The sequence below is a fragment of the Copadichromis virginalis genome, linkage group LG16 (assembly GCF_057382275.1).
Source record: "Copadichromis virginalis isolate Kocher_CV1m ecotype Utaka linkage group LG16, C_Virginalis_male_GT1.1, whole genome shotgun sequence".
Lineage (NCBI taxonomy): Eukaryota > Metazoa > Chordata > Actinopteri > Cichliformes > Cichlidae > Copadichromis > Copadichromis virginalis.
This window is the reverse complement of record NC_140633.1, coordinates 21130475-21148125: the sequence shown is the minus strand read 5'-3', so window position 1 is coordinate 21148125 and position 17651 is coordinate 21130475. Positions and strand designations below refer to the sequence as shown.

Genomic DNA, 17651 nt, shown 5'->3' with positions numbered 1-17651 from the left:
TGCCGATGCCCGTGATGCCGCCTCCCACCACAATGCCGCCCGGGGCAACAGCCCGTGTCACCCGTATCAAAAACCGCTACTGAACACACTTATTAAATGAGAAATGAGAAATGAAAGATGGCCTTTCCATCCCCACAGGATAAAACAGTAACCTTTAATCTGGACCACAACCCTGTCTGTTTCTACTGGCGACCAGACATGTCCTCTGGTATCAGCTTAGTCGGGAATGTTCTCCCAAAACAACTCAACCAATCACTTATTACTGGTCTGACTGCTCTTCCTGAAGTTACTGAGCTTTCTCTAAATCAAGTGAATTTAGTCTTTAAGTAGATAGTGGTTACCAACAAGGCCCCATGCACACTAATATTTTTAGTTTACCTCACCTTTAAAAACCTCTTGACTTCACTGAGACAATGTAGCTGCATTTTCAAGGACAGTGGGTTCTCAGCAGAGGCTGAAGCCTCCACAGGCTAAATCGAACACATTGTAATTACAGCATGCCCTTCATATTGCACTTTTTTTTTTAAATGGCCTTGCTGCTGACATTATTTCATGGTTGCACTTCCTTCACAGAGAGAATGCCCTTCACAGAGAAACATGCTTTGGTTTTTCCCAGTGTAATGATTTCTATGCTCAAGATATCTCTTAAGTAACTGTAATTAGGATTAATATTAACGGTAATGACTACAAGCATTACTGCTGTAAGGTAAATTGCAATGTTTTTCATATAAGAATATAATTCTTTTTTAAATGTCTGTTGCAGATCTGAAAATTAGGTAAAACTCCAAATGAACAACACATAGCACATTAGACTGTGGCATTATTTTATCAAAATTGAGCTAGAATGCAAAAACAGTGCATGAAAAATAAATTACACCCTCACTGATCCCAAAAGAAATAAATTTTCTTGATGAATTGATTCTCAGCAAGTGTAAGTACCTTTGTGAAAGTAGAAGTTTTGCAGTTTGCTCATTTGGAGCAACTAGGTGTGTGTTAAGACAATGCCAAGGTGGTAAGTCATTTGCAATGATCTTAAAGCAATTGCTGCTGCCCATCAAGCTGCCCATCAAGGGTTATAATTGCATTTCCAAACAATATGAAGTCTAATCTATGAGAGTTTATTCACAAGTAGAAAACATTTAGAGAGTTGCCAATTTTCCCAGGACTGTCATTTTCGGTTAATTCATCCTAAGGCCAGAATCTGCAATGCTCAGAAAAAAATTATATGTCTCAGACACTACAGGCCTCAGCTAGTACTTTAACGCGTTAAATGTTAAAGTTCAAGACTGAACAAATACAGCTTGTCTCGAAGGGTTGCCAGTATAAATAAAATTTAAAAAAACCTCTTCTCTTTAAATTAAAAAAAACATGAAAGCATGATTTATGTTTGCAAGGCTGCATCTAAACAAATGAAAACAATGTGCTTAGACGAGACCAAAGTGGAGCTACATGGCATGTTTGCCAAAAAGCAAACACAGCTCACCCGAAACCCTGGCTGATTGTGACCCACACCCGTTTTCACACCTTGGTTCATGTGATTAGGTAGAGGATCATCATGGGGTCCTTTTGTCCATCTTTGGGGGGATACTCCCACGCCGACTCTCCACCATTTGACCCTAGAACTGAAGAAGCTTCTCAGATGAGAGGTGAAATGTCTTCAAGCAACCTAAAGAAGTCCAGACCCTTTTCTTTCCAAGTTCCTAGACAGCATATCAGGACAAACACCCCATGCCAACTCTCAGCATGGTGGTGGAGGAGTGACAATGGCGTGTCCAGCGGGGTGGCCTGGGGGGGCACAGGCCACCCCCCAAACCAGACTGGCCACCCCAGGTGCCACCCCAAAGGCAAAACAATAAAATTCAATCAAATATCCGATTATGTTTTCACGGTGACGCTCAGATATCCGAGTGTAAGTGAACGCAGCATCGGCTTCTGCGCTATGCGCATCACGTTAGCAAAGGTAGGAGAGCCAAGCACGAAAGATGGCACTGCAGGAAACAATTTTTCGGTGAAAGAAAATGAGGACAGAATAAATGTCCCGGTAAGTAATATTAAGTTTGTTGAGTTTAGTAAACTTCGGTGAAATTAGAATACCAAGGAAAAAAATAACACTTAAAGAATTATTGCAGCTGTGGAATATTTCAGATAGTATGCTACTGAGGGCAGCTAACATAAGAGTTATGAGTTATAAGATATAATCTAAGTCGTAACATTGCTGTATGGAGCTGCAGATTTGGTTGCAGGTTAACATAGCTGGACTGGCCATCGGGCATACCGGGCATATCCCCAGTGACTTATTTTTTATTTTTTTTGTAATGGCATGAACAATGAGAGGTGGTGGATTGGCCAGATGCAGGTCGATGTGTAGAAATAACTCCGTTGTTTGGTGGTGGCTATGACGGGGCTTCCACAGAGGCAACAGGTGGATGAGGGAAGGGGAGGCAGGAGGAGAGACCCGAAGCAGCCACCAGTCCGAGTGTCAGTAATCGGCACTGATTGTATCTCTTGTACTTTATCAACGCAGTATCTAAAAACTTTGCACCGTAGTGGTTAAAATCTCATTCTAATAAGAGTTAAAAGTGCATTTGGTTATTAGGTTTATAGGATTATTGAATTATGGTTAAGGGTTGGTAGAATTTTTTTTTTTAAACATTATCTGCCAATTAAATCTGCCACCCTTCTCCAAATCTGTGCCCCTACCTGGCCCCCCCAACAAAAATTTTCTAGACACGCCACTGAGGAGTGATGATTTGTGCTTGTTTTACACGGGACATTGGCACTTTGCAGTCAATGAATCAAACTCGCCTGTATACCAAAGTATTCTTGAGTCAAACGTGAAGCCATCTGATCAAATCTGGGTCATCCAACAAGACAATGATCCCAAGCACAGCAGCGATTCAACAACAGAATGGCTGAAAAAGAAAAGAATCAAGTTTGTGCCCGAGTCCAAGTGCAGACCTCCCCCTGATTGAAATGCTCTCTTTTTAATGACTGTAGTTATTACCTTAAAGGAATTGTTTATTTATTTATTTTTAGTTTAATGAACTAAGATTGCTTTCTTACTAAGACTTAACCAAGAAGGTCAAGAGCATTCTCACAACTTTTGACTTGAAGCAAGGGGCAACTTCAACCCTATAATTTTGCTCAGGGACTAGTACTTTAGAGCTCACTAAGCCACAAAGATCTTAGTTATAGTGCTTGTAGACATATTTTTGAACTTGGATACAGCCAAGCCAGCTTTTGCCCCTTCCTGCTTTTGCTAAATTAGTTAAATTGCATCCAGGCCTCCTGACTTCAGTTTCCTGCTAAATAAACAGCCATTAAAGTGGCATCAATCTTCTTATTTGGTCTCATCAAGACAGCAGATCAAAAAAATTTAAAGTATTATTTAATGCCGCAATAACTTTAAGTTCAATTTTTTTTTTAAAAACACAGTAAATTACAAAAGGTGCGGTTTTCATTTCGCTCTAATAAATGTGAAACAACATACTTGTATGCGTTGAATTACTTTTAAGGCAGCTTGATTTAGAAACTGTCGCAAGTAATGTTACAGCTGAAGAGGATTTTCAAGTGTCTTGAGAGCTGAAGAACGTGTTCTCTCAACGTCATTTTTTCATTTTTATTTTTGGCACAATGGCCAAATGTGCTAATTATCTTTTTCTACCATCAGAGGAGGTTAGGCAAAGACCAGAAGAGGGATGATGGCTTAGATAACATCATTCTCACTCTAAAGATCTTGATAGGGGGCTTTTTTAGGGGAAATTGTGGCTACTTTCCCTTTTTTTGTAAAAATGGTGACCACTTCATGCCTCACTTGTCATAGTCAGAGAGTGAGGAATAAAAAGTGTGAAATTCATTGCACAAAACCCCACCGATCACACTTAAAGCCACACTAATTAGTAAATCATGCCCCATTACCATGTAATTACCCACAATATTGTGGTTACTCCTTTATTACTTCACTACATGCTGCTGTTTTAAACTCAGCTCATCACCACTGCCTGTACTTAAGCACACACACACACACACACACACACACACACACACACACACAAACACAAACTTATATCAGCAGGTTAATTAGAATGATTGATATCATCATAGGTATGACAGAAGGTTTATTTGCATGGGAAATGAGGGAAATGTAGCCTTTATTAAAAGTCTACATCCTTGCCACAGGAGGCCTCCTAATTGCTGTCTGAGACATACTGCAATTTCCACCCAATTTACTTCTGGCAGGCATAGTGTATAGGGCACTCTTTGCTGCATGCCCACAATGCCAAGCAGCCTGCTCTATTTCATGTCACTGTAGCATAAAACTGTATAATGTACAGTGTCATTGAATCTTGTTTAGTGCCTGACAGTAAAACAATAAGCACTACAGTACCTCGTGTGTTCTTAATTATATACAGATGTGAACAGAAGTTTGCATACACTCATGTGTCACAGTAATTTGGGGCTTTTAATGATTTCTTTGAACTGTTGTTTTTCCAGGGAGGAATGACTTAATGACTTCAAAAGAAAACAAGAATTGGGCGCACAAGTGTGTGTGTGTGTGTGTGTGTGTGTGTGTGTGTGTGTGTGTGTGTGTGTGTGTGTGTGTGTGTGTGTGTGTGTGCATGTTTTGTGTGTAAAATAAAGACTTGGTATTATGTAGCTGTCCTCTCTGACTCAAAGGAATACTCTGTCTCCAAGGTGACACTTTTACATTGTAGTCATGGACACAACCATCTGTCATTCTATGCATGGCATGCTGAGAAATCAACAAACCAAAGAGGTGTTGCATGTTAGTATGGAACAAGCCAAACTATGTCCAAACGCAGCATGGCACAAAGACAATGATGGCAACTCTTATATGAAAAAAGTTAAAAACCTAGTGTCCGGTGGAAAAAAAAGTTGCTGACTGACTAAATATCCCTGCGCTTAAATGGCTTGACATCTGCTGTGGAAGTTGTGTTATTGTTTTTTATTTTATCAATGGGAACCACGGGCCCCTTGTAGAAATTTATTCTATGGTTCTGGCTCTAGAAGGCCACATGGTGCATGGTGTAAGGTGAATGATAAGCATGTCCCCTTGGCTTGATGATATGATATTCCCAGCTGGGTCGCCACAGTTTTGCTTCGTCCTTCTTACAGCTCTGACTGCGAGTTATTGAGCTTGGGCCCTCCAGCTGTTTAGAGTGCTATATTTCAAGTAATTGAGTCATGGGATACGAGAGCTGCAAAGTAAGAGAGAGTGAGCGAGTGTTTGTGTAGTAGATGTTTTGACTGACATGTCAAAGGTAATTGAGTCATAGGTAAGAGGGAGTGAAGCTGCCAGCTGTCAGTCTCTTACAGGCTGAAAGCAGCACTCACCATCACCTAAAGAGACAAGGTGTAGGTGTGTACGTGCGTGTGTGCGTGCATTTGTGTATGTGTGTGCACTCATCCACTATGCATTCTGCTGCATAGATACAATAAGCACCTCTAGCAGGTAGGGTCAATGCCAATGACATGGCTACTACACTAGTTAGATTCTGGTGTAGTAGATTTCCCTTTTTATTATTCAGTCTGAATAATGAATGGAGTTTGAACATGGTCATAATCTTAAAGTCAATCTGTTCAAGCTGGGGAAAAAAACAGTTTCTCATTTGTAAGTCTGGACGATTCAGTTCAAAGAGCACTTTCCTTTGTAAATCCTTATTTAAAAATGAGCACAGCATTTTACTAAGGAAAAAATGAAATAAAAAAATACTAAACACAAATGTTTTTAATTTTTATATGTTGCTCATTGTTATGACATAAATAACACTACAGCAACAAACCAACTAATCCATCCATAAATTCAAAGAAACTGCTGACTTGCAGAACAGGTCATGGGCAGTTACACAGCATGTGGACACTACTTCACAACCATTTTCTCCTCAACAGCCTCCACAGTGCGACTTTAAAGTTTCAGCAAATACTTGTGTCAGCACCTCTTACTCCAGCAATAATTAATACACTGTAATCGACAATGAGCTTTCATGTGCTGGCTGTATTTTTGGTGTATTCTTTTATGAGAAGATTTACATAGCTTATGAAGCCGCTGCTGACTCGAACAACACGGAATCAAATCAGCAAACCCCAAGGAGAGAGGTGAACAGCCTACAGCTGTGCTGGTCTGCACATAATCTGTCTCCTCCAAGGTCACACTGAGTATCACCAACGAATCAATACCAATGGGCAACTCAGAATGGAAATATTAACATATACTATTAAAATTAGAAACCCCTTTGCAGCACAACTTCCACTGTGTTTGTATTTTTAATTAGTTTTATAGATCACCATGAAATTTGAAAGTCACAAGCACGTATGACATGCAACATCACCAAGGTCCAAGTCAAATTCTCAGTTATTTGAACTTTTGTTGTTTTGTTGGCTTTAACTAAAAAAGCAGCTTAAGGCAGCAAGGTTGAGCTGTTCTTTCTTTGAGGGATTTTTTTTCAAGGACAGTCCCTTCAGCAGCCACAGCAGTGTTATGTTTCTCACACCTACAAGTGACCCATTTTTCGAAGCTTTGAGATGTGTCAGTTTTGACTCCACCAACACATAAAAACTGTTCTTTATAGTCTGCTGTTGAGATCACAGCAGTAGGCTCTCATACATTTTCAAGTTATAAGAGACTCATTCTTGGGAACTGAATAGATTAAAACAATCTGTAACTTTGAGATCATGTTTTAAAAGAATGTAACTTGTTAGTGGATAGCCTATATCACGGTCTAAAATATGCATAGAAATTATAATTTCCTGCAATAGTTTTGTGTCATTAATGAAAAGCAAGTCACAATACTCTGCCATTTTGTGAATATGAGGTTATTTTATTTCAATCTAACGAGTCAGTCAATAGTAATCGTTTTTCTTTCTTCTTCTTTTCTTTCTGTCTGCTCCCTTTAGTGGTCATCACAGTGGATCATCTGCCTCCATCTCATCTATCCCTAACTGCTAACAAGGAAAACCTTAGCATCTCCGTCTCCTTTCTTCAAATTATATATCATAGCAGGCCTCACTACCATCTTGTAAACCTTCCCTCTGACTCTTGCTGTTATTCTTCTGACACAAATCACCCCAAGCAATGGTCTCGGTCAGCTCTACCCTGCCTAGATTCTCTTCTTCACTGCTCTTGTGCACTGTATGTTGCTTTGGATGGTTGAACCCAGGCATCTGAAATTGTTCACCCTCACTAGTCCCTGCAACATCACTATTACGCGATCTCCTCTTATTCACACACAAGTATTCTGACTTGATTCTACTGACTTTCATTAATCTTCTCTTCAAAGGATACCTCCACTTCTCCAAGTAATCTTCCAGACGTTTCCTACTCTCATTACTGATCACAGTGTCATCAGCAAACATCATAGTCCACAGAGACTCCTGCCTGTCCTCATCTGTCGACCTGTAAATACCATGGCAAACAAGAACAGGCTCTGTTGTCCCACCCCTCACCCTGAACTCAACTCTAACTCCTACCACATACCTTACAACTATTTCACTATTCTCATACATGACTTTATTCTCTGTCACTTCTGACTTCGTTTTTATTACTATTAGTAGTAGTAGTAATAATAATAATAATAATAATAATAATAATAATAATAATAATAATAAAAACTAAAATTAAAAATGTAAATAAAGTAAACAAGTAACAACGCTGCATCGGTCATTGAAGTTTGCTTTTAGGCCCTGGGATGCTGTATTCTATCTAATAGCAACACCTGGTGGGTGAAAATTAAATAGCACACGCAGAGGCGTGAGCTCGGCCAATACATCGTATTTAATATTCTGCACGTCCTTACTACGGCGGCGTGCCATACATTACACGCTTTAAGTATCACCTGATCGATGCTTAAATTAGCACTTGAAATACTTTAGTGCTTTGTCACGCTGAAACGCAGTTTATTTTGATGTGTGAGGACTGCAGCTTTACAGGAACCCATTTTCTTATTCTAAGCTCTACACGGAACTGAAAAAGGTTACACCAGTAATGCTAACCAGCTGTGCAGCTAGTGTCACCGGTGTTGTCGCTGACAGCCTGTCACTCACCTTGCTGCTGTAACTATAATCTTGTTAGTAGATACAGAGTTGAATGACAGTGGCTGTGTTGCCTGTGCGTTAGTGTTTTACTAAAATTTCGTGGAGCTGAGACGCTGAAAATGAGAGAAGGGTAAGTAGATGGCTCCGTAGCTAACATTGACGAGTTAGCTAGGTGGCTAACTTAAAAAGCTACATATAAGACTGCTAACAGCACTAGCAAGGTAAGGACAGCTTAGTAGTTAGCATTTCAGTTACTCATCTAACTCGGCTGCAGTGAGTGGTCATTTAATGGGGTTAAACTCGTTTGTATAGCCAGCAAATTCAAAGCATGGTGTGTCAGTCGTGACTGATTTGACAGCTTCTTTTGACAGGCCAAAAAAATACTGAGTGATGACTGGCTGCTCTTAACGATCGACGATCAGTTAAATTAGATACCAACTGCCAAAGCCCTGCTAACACCAGTCGTATGAGCTTTTCACCAGGCTGACAGCAGCTGTCAACGCTTTTCCTTGTGGGTGGGGTCGAGATATTTTTTTCCCTTCGTAAGATTTCCATCTTCATCTTTTCAGCATACATTACCTTAATTTCCCGTACTAACCTCAGCAGTGCACACATCTTACCGCCACCTGATAAGCCAGTATATTCACCAGGGTTTGGTTCCCATCACCTTTCGGTTGGCTGAGCACACCCGATTCCTCCTATAGGTTGCTGATATAGCAGGAGGCGGAAAACAGACCCACTGCAGTCAAACACATTATCCAGTGATGTTTTACTATTACTGTTATTATAAAAACGATACAGTCCTGGTTTAAGTATATGAATGTTTTTAGACAGAATACATAGGGGTCCTTCCATGTCAACTAACCAAATGGCACGAGCTTTGACTTATGATAGTGAAATAAAATTGTGATAAAATGTATTTTCATCATGTTTTGTGCTTCATTATTTCTAAAGCTCAAGACTGTAGTTCATACATATTTTAGCCTTGTGCATGAGACACACAATGTTGATTAAAATATCGGAATATATGGTTGCTGTTGTAGGGACACGTGTCCTTTTTTATTTGTAACCCTTCTTTTAATGCTTAATTTAATTGATTGTCTGATTTCAAAATTTTTTTTGTACAGAATAGGTTTTTGAACAAAGCTTCATGAATGCCTGCAATAATTTAATGAACACTAACTGGTGTTTAATTCTTTTATTAGGTGGGATAACATAGTCTTCATTACTTCCCAGTATTGGTACATGAGCAGTATGTTCAGTTTTGCATCAGTATTTTTTTATGAAGTAGGCTGATAACTGTTATGGATATTGTGCATGATTATATACTGATACAAGAACTTCTGTATTTGATGCAAGAACTTCTGTATTTGATGCAATTACCTGCCAAATCATCTTTGGTTCCCTGTGTTTTTTGGTTGTTTCATTAATGTTTTTGTTTGGTTTTTATTGGTTTGTTGCAGAGTGTGTGGCCTGTGATTCAGCTCTTGTGTAGCCATGGAGAAGCCGTGGAGGTTGTGGGGGGCAATGGAGCGTTGCACCCTCACTCTGGTGTCCTGGTCCTGGGGTGCCTGTCGTGTCTCCCTTTTGGCCCTTATCCTCACCTTCCATCTATATGGAGGATTTTTTCTCCTCGCTCTCATCTTAGCATCTGTGGCAGGCATCCTCTACAAATTTCAGGATGTTCTTCTCTATTTTCCTGACCAGCCTTCCTCCTCTCGCCTTTATGTTCCCATGCCAACAGGAATCCCACATGAGAATGTGTATATTCGTACTAAGGACGGTGTCAAGCTCAACCTCATCCTGCTTCGTTACACAGGAGGGGACACATCTCCTGGAGTCACTGCTGGAAATCAAAGCTGCCCCACTTCTTCTGCTCCCCCTACGATCCTTTATTTCCATGGTAATGCAGGTAATATTGGTCACAGGGTGCCAAACGCCCTGTTAATGTTGGTCAATCTGAAAGCTAACGTGGTGCTGGTGGACTACCGTGGTTATGGAAAAAGTGAGGGTGAGCCCAGCGAGGATGGGCTCTACCTTGATGCCGAGGCCACGTTGGACTATGTCATGACCCGCCCTGATCTAGACAAAACAAAGGTGGTACTCTTTGGTCGCTCACTAGGAGGTGCCGTGGCTGTTCGATTGGCATCAGTCAACCCTCATAGAGTAGCAGCCATTATTGTTGAAAACACCTTCCTCAGCATCCCCCATATGGCAGCAACGCTCTTCTCCTTCTTGCCCATGCGCCTGCTCCCCTTGTGGTGCTATAGGAATAAGTTCCTGTCCTATAGACAGGTGGCGCTGTGCCGCATGCCTTCGCTGTTTGTGTCTGGTCTGTCTGATCAGCTCATCCCACCAGTTATGATGAAACAACTGTACGAGCTGTCTCCTGCACGGACTAAGCGCCTGGCTATCTTTCCAGAGGGCACGCACAACGACACGTGGCAGTGTCAGGGCTATTTTGCTGCTTTGGAGCAGTTCATTAAAGACCTGCTGAAGAGCCATGCCCACGAGGAGAGCGCTCAGCCTTCAGCTAGCGTCACCATTATCTAAAAAAGAAAAAAAAAAGTCAGGGACTGACTGTTCATGGGCTTGAGTGGACTGATTGGGAAAGCTTCACTGATTATTTGGAAGAATGTACATTTTTTTAATCCTTTTGTGTGGGGTTTTATTTTATTTCACTCTTTTTACCTTTCTGTAAATTTAACATGTCAAAATATTTTCACTGTTTCAAGGTTCTAAGAGAGGGTAAGAATGTCCTCCTGAGTTTGTTTGCAGATATGTATGCATGTATTTTTGACATTTTTTAACGAATGAAGCCAGATCATACATGTCACAACACAGAAGACTTTGCTCTAGTAAGTCTGCTCGAATGAATTAAAGTCAGTGAAACAGCTTCTCTTGTTACTGCGTCCATATAGGGGCCTATGGTGTTTCAGTGAAAACTGATTGTTACTGCAGTTAAAATTTCAGTTCATCTGATAAACTGAGCTAGGCCTGATAATGCAGTCTAGGCCTTCAGTGTAAATATATTTAATTTTCTAAATTGCACTTTTCTTTTTAAACTTACCCAAGTGTTTAATTATATGAGCTAACATCTTCTGAGCAATACTTTGAGCAGTGTACTTTTTTCCTCTCCCTCTTTAAGCGTTAATCTGATGTATGTGCAACAGATTGGCATAGAAGGATATTGTTGTGATTACTGTCTATACACATACACCCTTTGAACTTTACTTTTAAAAGTAGCAGAAAGCTTCCTGTTGAATAATTATATTCAGCCACAAGTGTTTGCTGAGATGAAGTGGTCAGGAAGATGAAATGACATGTTTGATACTTCTGCCTGTCAAAAATAACTTATGGACCTCTTATTTCCTGTCTAGCTGCTTCTGTTTCATTGTGATTAAGATAATCTACACGCTGTTCTCCCTGGTTAAAATGCAATGCGCACACAAGAAAAGGTCTTTGTTTTTTAATTGGACTTTAGGGGTTATTATGCAACATTGGCTTCTATAGTTTATGGTAAGAACCTTTTACAGCAAGTTACATTAGTGTGTTATATATCTGTGCACCGAAGGAGTCATCGGTTGGTGTAATGGTCTTGCCCCTGCTGACCGCTGGAACACAATAGGGAAAAATTACATAGTTCTCATTTTGTGCAAAAAAGTATTCAGAAGATTTGCAGATATTATGAGTCCTCAGTAGTCTAAGCAAGAGAAATTTAGTGTGTAATTTCCCAAAGTTAATACTGCAAATCAACAAGAAACTGCAGTCCAGCAAATTTTAATAGGGGGATTTTGAGGGCAGAAATTAACTTTTGAAGATTAATGAAATTCTAAGAATTATTTTTTAACAAAGACTGAGGAATGTGAACTTGCCCTATACCTCTCACCCTTTAGTTACACCATGTGAGATTTCTGGGAGGCATTACAGACATGACGAATGATTACCAAGAAAGATAGTTCCTAAAAATTTACTGTACAGCATTTGGCCATTTGAATACTGAATTGAAATCATTTTAGGGAGCAAAAAACAAACCAAAACACAGAAACTGTTTTTTAAAGAAGAGGTGTATTTAGGAATGAGGTGTAAGCTTTTTTCTTAGCTTTTATCATCAGCATTGTAATTGTTAATTGGAAGATTCTGTCACCCCATGCTTATTTGCAAAACGGCTTTACTCACTTGGAGGGCTTTTAATGAGCTAATTAACCTTTCCTGCATGTCTTCCATGGGATGGAGCGGAGCTCGACAATTAAAACGCTATTATCAGCTCTTGCTTTCTAAATGCAGCACGCGGCAGTGCAGTGGTATCAAAGCCATTTGAACAAGCTCAACAGATCTCCTTAGCCATATTTAATACTGTTTGAGACGTATGCTAAACAAAATCTGACAATGCCAGAAGACCAAATTTGTGCATCACTGTAACTTGACAAATGATCGAAATCCTACTATGAATGTAAATGGTGGTCTTAAGTGAACATGCTTTATAGAAATCGTATATTGCTGGTCTTTTCTTCCTTTTTCTTTGACTTATTTTACTGGCGGCACTGAACATTTTGGGACATTTTTGTATTATATCAAATCCATATGCTGAGTTAATGCACATTGTGCATACAACCATGTGAGTATACACTCTTTTGGCTCCACTAGCTTTGTTTTACACTTCTGCTGTGACTTAGAATTGCACCATCCCATCATTCGAGAGAAGATTGCGGAACTTGTTGTCATTCACTTGATTTACCATTTTGTAGCCTGGTAGGAAGCAAATTTAATAATAAATGGGATATTGAGTCTTCATCCTAGCCAAATGTGCTTTTACAGTCTAACACCCTGTGGATGAAAACAAATAAAATTGAATGTCTTTTAAGTTTTTATAGAAAATCATTGGCCGATCAGATGCGACAGTGCACTGTGGGACTTTTTTTTTTTTTTCTTTATGTGAATCTATTCGGAAGAAATGCTGGCGAAAATGTTGCCATAACTCAGAATTGGTACGTTGCATTTTAAAGCTGGCATGTAATAACATCGAGTCTTGGCAAATTTGTGTGGAAATGAACATGCACAGTCTCGACATACTTTGTGTATATCTGCCACAACCGCTCCGCTTCTGTATGCTCTGAAGAAAAACTGATGATTTATTACTACAGACAAACATCTGAATGAGTCATCTTTTGACTTCTGAGTACAGGACGGTCAGTTTGAGCAATTTTTTCCATTTTCCAGTTGTTTCTTTACGATTTTTAAACAATGTCGACAACTTCTTTTGTAAGCACACATTTTCACTTTCTATTTTCTGTACTGTAACATGCAATAAATTGATACATTAAAATCTTTTTTGTGGTTTGAGTTGGAGTTTGTGTGTGTCTGCGTGTGTGTGTGCTTTGTTATTCAGGGTGCTAAAACAAGTAACTTCACACTTCTGAGAATAACAGTTTTGTATGTTTTGCCATCTTGTGTTGCTGTTCACAGATGAATTTATTCACTTCCTTATTTTAGTGTGCATCTAATTCTGAAATAACGGTGGCATTATACGGTATTATTTTCACTTCTCAGTCTTAAATCACTTTACCTGTTTCGCACCTTGGCTGTTTTCCATTTTGCTGCCAGGTTCCACTCTTGTGCCCACTCGCGTGTCAATTTTTATTGTGTGGAAGAAGACGTGTGTTTTGTGATGTGAAAACCGAGGAGTGAGAGAGAGATTTGTCAAGGCTTCTGGTCAGGCAGGAAGCTGAGTGTGGTTAGCTTAGCGGAACAATAGAGGGGAAGCTCTTTACCATTTTTTTTGTAAAGTATTTATCCTGCGTAGTCCCTCAGACTGCACTGGATCTGGCTTCTTAAGGACAAAAGTGAGAGTTAAGGAAATCAATCTTGCTTGCAGACGGGAGTTACGGTACTACTGGAGATACTAGAGAACATTTGATAACAAAAGCAAACATCCGCCATTCCAAATACAGTAAGAAGAGAGGGAGAGGATAGTTCAGGCGTGAAACTGGTCATGTGGCAAGTGTGAGCTCGCTCTGGAGATTGTATGGGTCCTGCAATGGCAGTTTTGGCAGGTCTTAAGCCTGGCTCTGGACAAGGGGATAGTGAAAGAATGCTGTCCTGGCCAGTTTTCCTGTTGATGCTGGCCGCTCTCAGCTCATCTTTTCTTTCAGCTTTGTCTCTGTACCAGCTGGTAGCCCTCAGAGCTGAAATAGAGCAACTTCAATCAGATGTCTCTTGTGGGAGAGAAGAGGGACAACCCAGCGCAGACAGATTGCAGGTGAGAGAACACTAGTCCACCCCCCACATGGGAACGACAGCAAGCACCCCACCTGCACAAGGTTACGAAGATGTGCAAAATATTGTATTTTAATTGCAGTTACTGTTTTTCTAAGAGCTATATCATGTCTGTGCAGGTGGAGATTCCAAACAACATCAAAGATGTTGCTCGTCAGCCCGAGTGTCCACCTGCCTTCATCCAAAGACGACGAAGGAGAACGGTGTCTGGAGCAGAAGTGTTAAGTAAGACATAGAGGGTGCACTTGAGACTTACAGTTATTGTTCACGCATGAGATATTTGCAAAAATGTACGTTTTGTTTTTTCAACTCTGTTGCCTGATTAGAAAAAAGAAAAATAACACACACTTTTATTACTGGTACTATGCGTAGTGTATAATTTTCTGTACCATTGTTAACCCGTGTTTAATTGTGCATAGAGGTTTCTTTCTTTCTTTTTTTTTGGTGGGCAGGGGGGTGGAGGGTGTTAAATCCCGCCACACTAAGTTCCCCAGACACACTGTTTACTTTAACATACCAATGACCACGTTTTCTTAACAATCCCAAAAAATCTCATGTGGTCAGATATTGCTGTTAGTTGATTAATGTGCATAGTATAAGGCCAAATTTATTGAGCTGTTGGGCACCGATGATGCACTTTTGCCCAAAAATGGGAGAGAAAAAAATGATGGATAAGAACGAACAAGAGTAACGGTTAAGGAACAAGCTTTGTTGAGACAGAAAAGAAACAACTTTTAAAAATAGTTTCCTCTTGTGTTTGCTCGCAGTTTCTCAGTCTTTCCTGCAGATGCTGGCAAACGACAGCAGAAAAAACTACGTGAAAGGTACAAGATGTTAGACCATAACTGTGACATTTTGTTTTGATTTGTCTGTTTATTTAACTTACCTCTGGTTTGTATTTACCTCTTGTTTCATATTGAGATCTTTTGGTCTTTGCAAACTAATCAGAGCCATTGTTACAAAGTCAGAATTTAGACTTAAGCTGTATGAGGTCTACAGTAACTAAGTGACTCACAAATATGGTGACTGTTACAAAAGATGTATCTTTATGTGCTGTGGGGCATTTTCCATAATGATGTTATGTTTTGGTTTAGAAATTTTAAGAGATACGTACACAGGCATCCCTTGGCAGCCTGGGTTAAAGAGAGGCACTGCCCTGGAGGCCGAAGGTGACCGCATTTTAGTCCGAGAGGAGGGCTTCTATTATGTGTACAGTCAGGTATGTCCTTTTTTGAAATTGTCATTCCATGATTTTGCCACAGGGGGGTGCTGCCAGTCCGTTTCCAAATCATCAGATATTATTTTCCCCCCTTACAAACGGTGCAGAAAAAAGGGTGTGCTCAATCTAAACATGCAGCTGGTTGAGAGACCTTGAACAAAGGTCAGATAAAGAAGAGAATATATAAATTATGCGTGCATAATAAATTAGGCGGTGCTGTAGCACCAATGCCCCCACCACACCCCGTGGTTTTAACCTGGTGGTTCTGATGTGCACAGGTCTTCTACAGGGACAACACCTTTGCAATGGGTCACGTGGTGTTCCGGTGGAAGGCAAATGTTGTTGGAAACGAGCCTCAGTATGTGTCCCTGTTCCGCTGCATCCAAAACATGAACCCTGTCCAATCGTTCAACACCTGCTACACAGGAGGTGAATCTGTGCTATTGTATTTGCCCAGATATGTTCTTCCTTTAAACAACAGTTCTTGTGGAGGTTAATCAACCCACTTCCTCTTTTGTCAAGCTGTCAAGCATTTGTTTGTGTGTTTGTGTATGCATGTTGGTGCTTCAGTTTAAGGAGTGCGTAATAATGGAAAATACCAATTCAAGGTCTGATGCAGACATTTACATCCCTCAGGTATTGTGAAACTGGAGGCTGGGGACTACTTGGAGCTTCTGATCCCCCGGGCCACAGCAGACGTGTCCCTGAGTGGAGATTCCACCTTTCTGGGTGCTCTCAAACTGGCTTAAACTGTGCCACCTCACATCGGACCCAAGGGGAGACGTTAAAGCCATGAAGTGCCAGAGATGGGGGAATGGCAGCAACATGCTACATTTCTTGGTGACCTTGACTGACTTGGTGTTGTGACAAAAACACAGGAAGCAGCCATTTCACCACTGGCTGAATGATGTACTGTGCAACTTCTAGCTTGTTAAGCCTGAGCAGACACAAGAGAGACAGAGGGTTAAGGGTTAAGGTCTGTCCTTTTTATTATGTTCATGCATTATATTCATTTGTGCCATACATATATACATTGTAAGAAACTGTTAGAATCAAGTAAGCTTTCTTCAGATAGTCGCACACGTGGCAAGGACCAAATATTAATCACATAATCTTTCATTTAGCAGCAGCCACATTACTGCATAACTCAGATGGTTCTTCTTATATGCTTTATTAGTCCAGATATAAAGACATAAGCCAGCATGACTCACTTGATATGAATATTCAGATGCAATAAAGTGACAATTCTTTCACAAGACATTCTGAGTGGAGGCTGATGTTCCATCAATAACCACAAGAAGGAAAGAGTTGTGTATGTGTGTGTGTGTGTGTGTGTGTGTGTGTGTGTGTGTGTGTGTGTGTGTGTGTGTGTGTGTGTGTCAGAACAAAAGCAAAGAGAGAAATAAGGTTGATCAGGAGCAGCAATACCCTATTTTTAGCCTGAGGCAAAACTCTAGGCAGATGATGTCTTCATTTTCAAAGGAAGTGATCAATGAATTTGCCATGCACGAATGCATGAAAGCCCAGGAGAAAATAGTGACACTTTTTCAGTGTATTCTTCAGTCTAGATTTTGTATAAGCTAGAGATGGAGTGAACGTTATACCCGAGAGTGTGTTCTTATATATTCTGGACAATATTAATGCATTCGCAGTTTTAATTACAGTACATTATGTGAATTTTTTATGCCATAAATCATGCAGTATTATCAGTACTTTACACACTGTATAGGATCAGAGGGATTGTTTAGTTTTAATCTTTACTGACTGTCAGTGGTTTTGTATTATAATTGTCATATCAAAGGTAAAAAATAAACAATTAGTCACAAAAAAGGTTTTCTCTTACATGAGTTTTTCGTGCAATATAACATATCAGGAAAACACAGATTTGTACACGGGAAAGGAAAATGTTAAGCAAAACGCCACACAACTTAACATGATTTTGCCATGACATGATATGATATAAAATTATAACATATAGCTCAAGTATTTCCCACAATTTCCTTGTATTCAAAACACAATTCATTAACAGGAAAATCTGGCTTCTATCTGGCTGCCAGGAAACCCATATGAAAACAGTGACAGTCAAAAAAATGTTTTTGTTCCA

At 40.0% G+C, this 17651-nt stretch overlaps 2 protein-coding genes across 2 annotated transcripts; both read left to right on the top strand.

The window, feature by feature from the left end:
• The first annotated feature begins 9549 nt into the window (after window positions 1-9549).
• On the top strand, window positions 9550-13395 carry abhd13 (abhydrolase domain containing 13). Its single transcript, XM_085433739.1, has one exon. The coding sequence runs from the start codon at window positions 9550-9552 to the stop codon at window positions 10603-10605; it is 1056 nt and encodes a 351-aa protein (XP_085289865.1). The 3' UTR covers window positions 10606-13395.
• Window positions 13396-13628: 233 nt separating this feature from the next.
• On the top strand, window positions 13629-16805 carry tnfsf13b (TNF superfamily member 13b). Its single transcript, XM_085433740.1, has 6 exons — window positions 13629-14311; window positions 14448-14553; window positions 15096-15152; window positions 15423-15547; window positions 15826-15976; window positions 16184-16805. The coding sequence occupies exons 1-6, from the start codon at window positions 14078-14080 to the stop codon at window positions 16294-16296; spliced, it is 786 nt and encodes a 261-aa protein (XP_085289866.1). The 5' UTR covers window positions 13629-14077; the 3' UTR covers window positions 16297-16805.
• The last annotated feature ends 846 nt before the right edge of the window (window positions 16806-17651 follow it).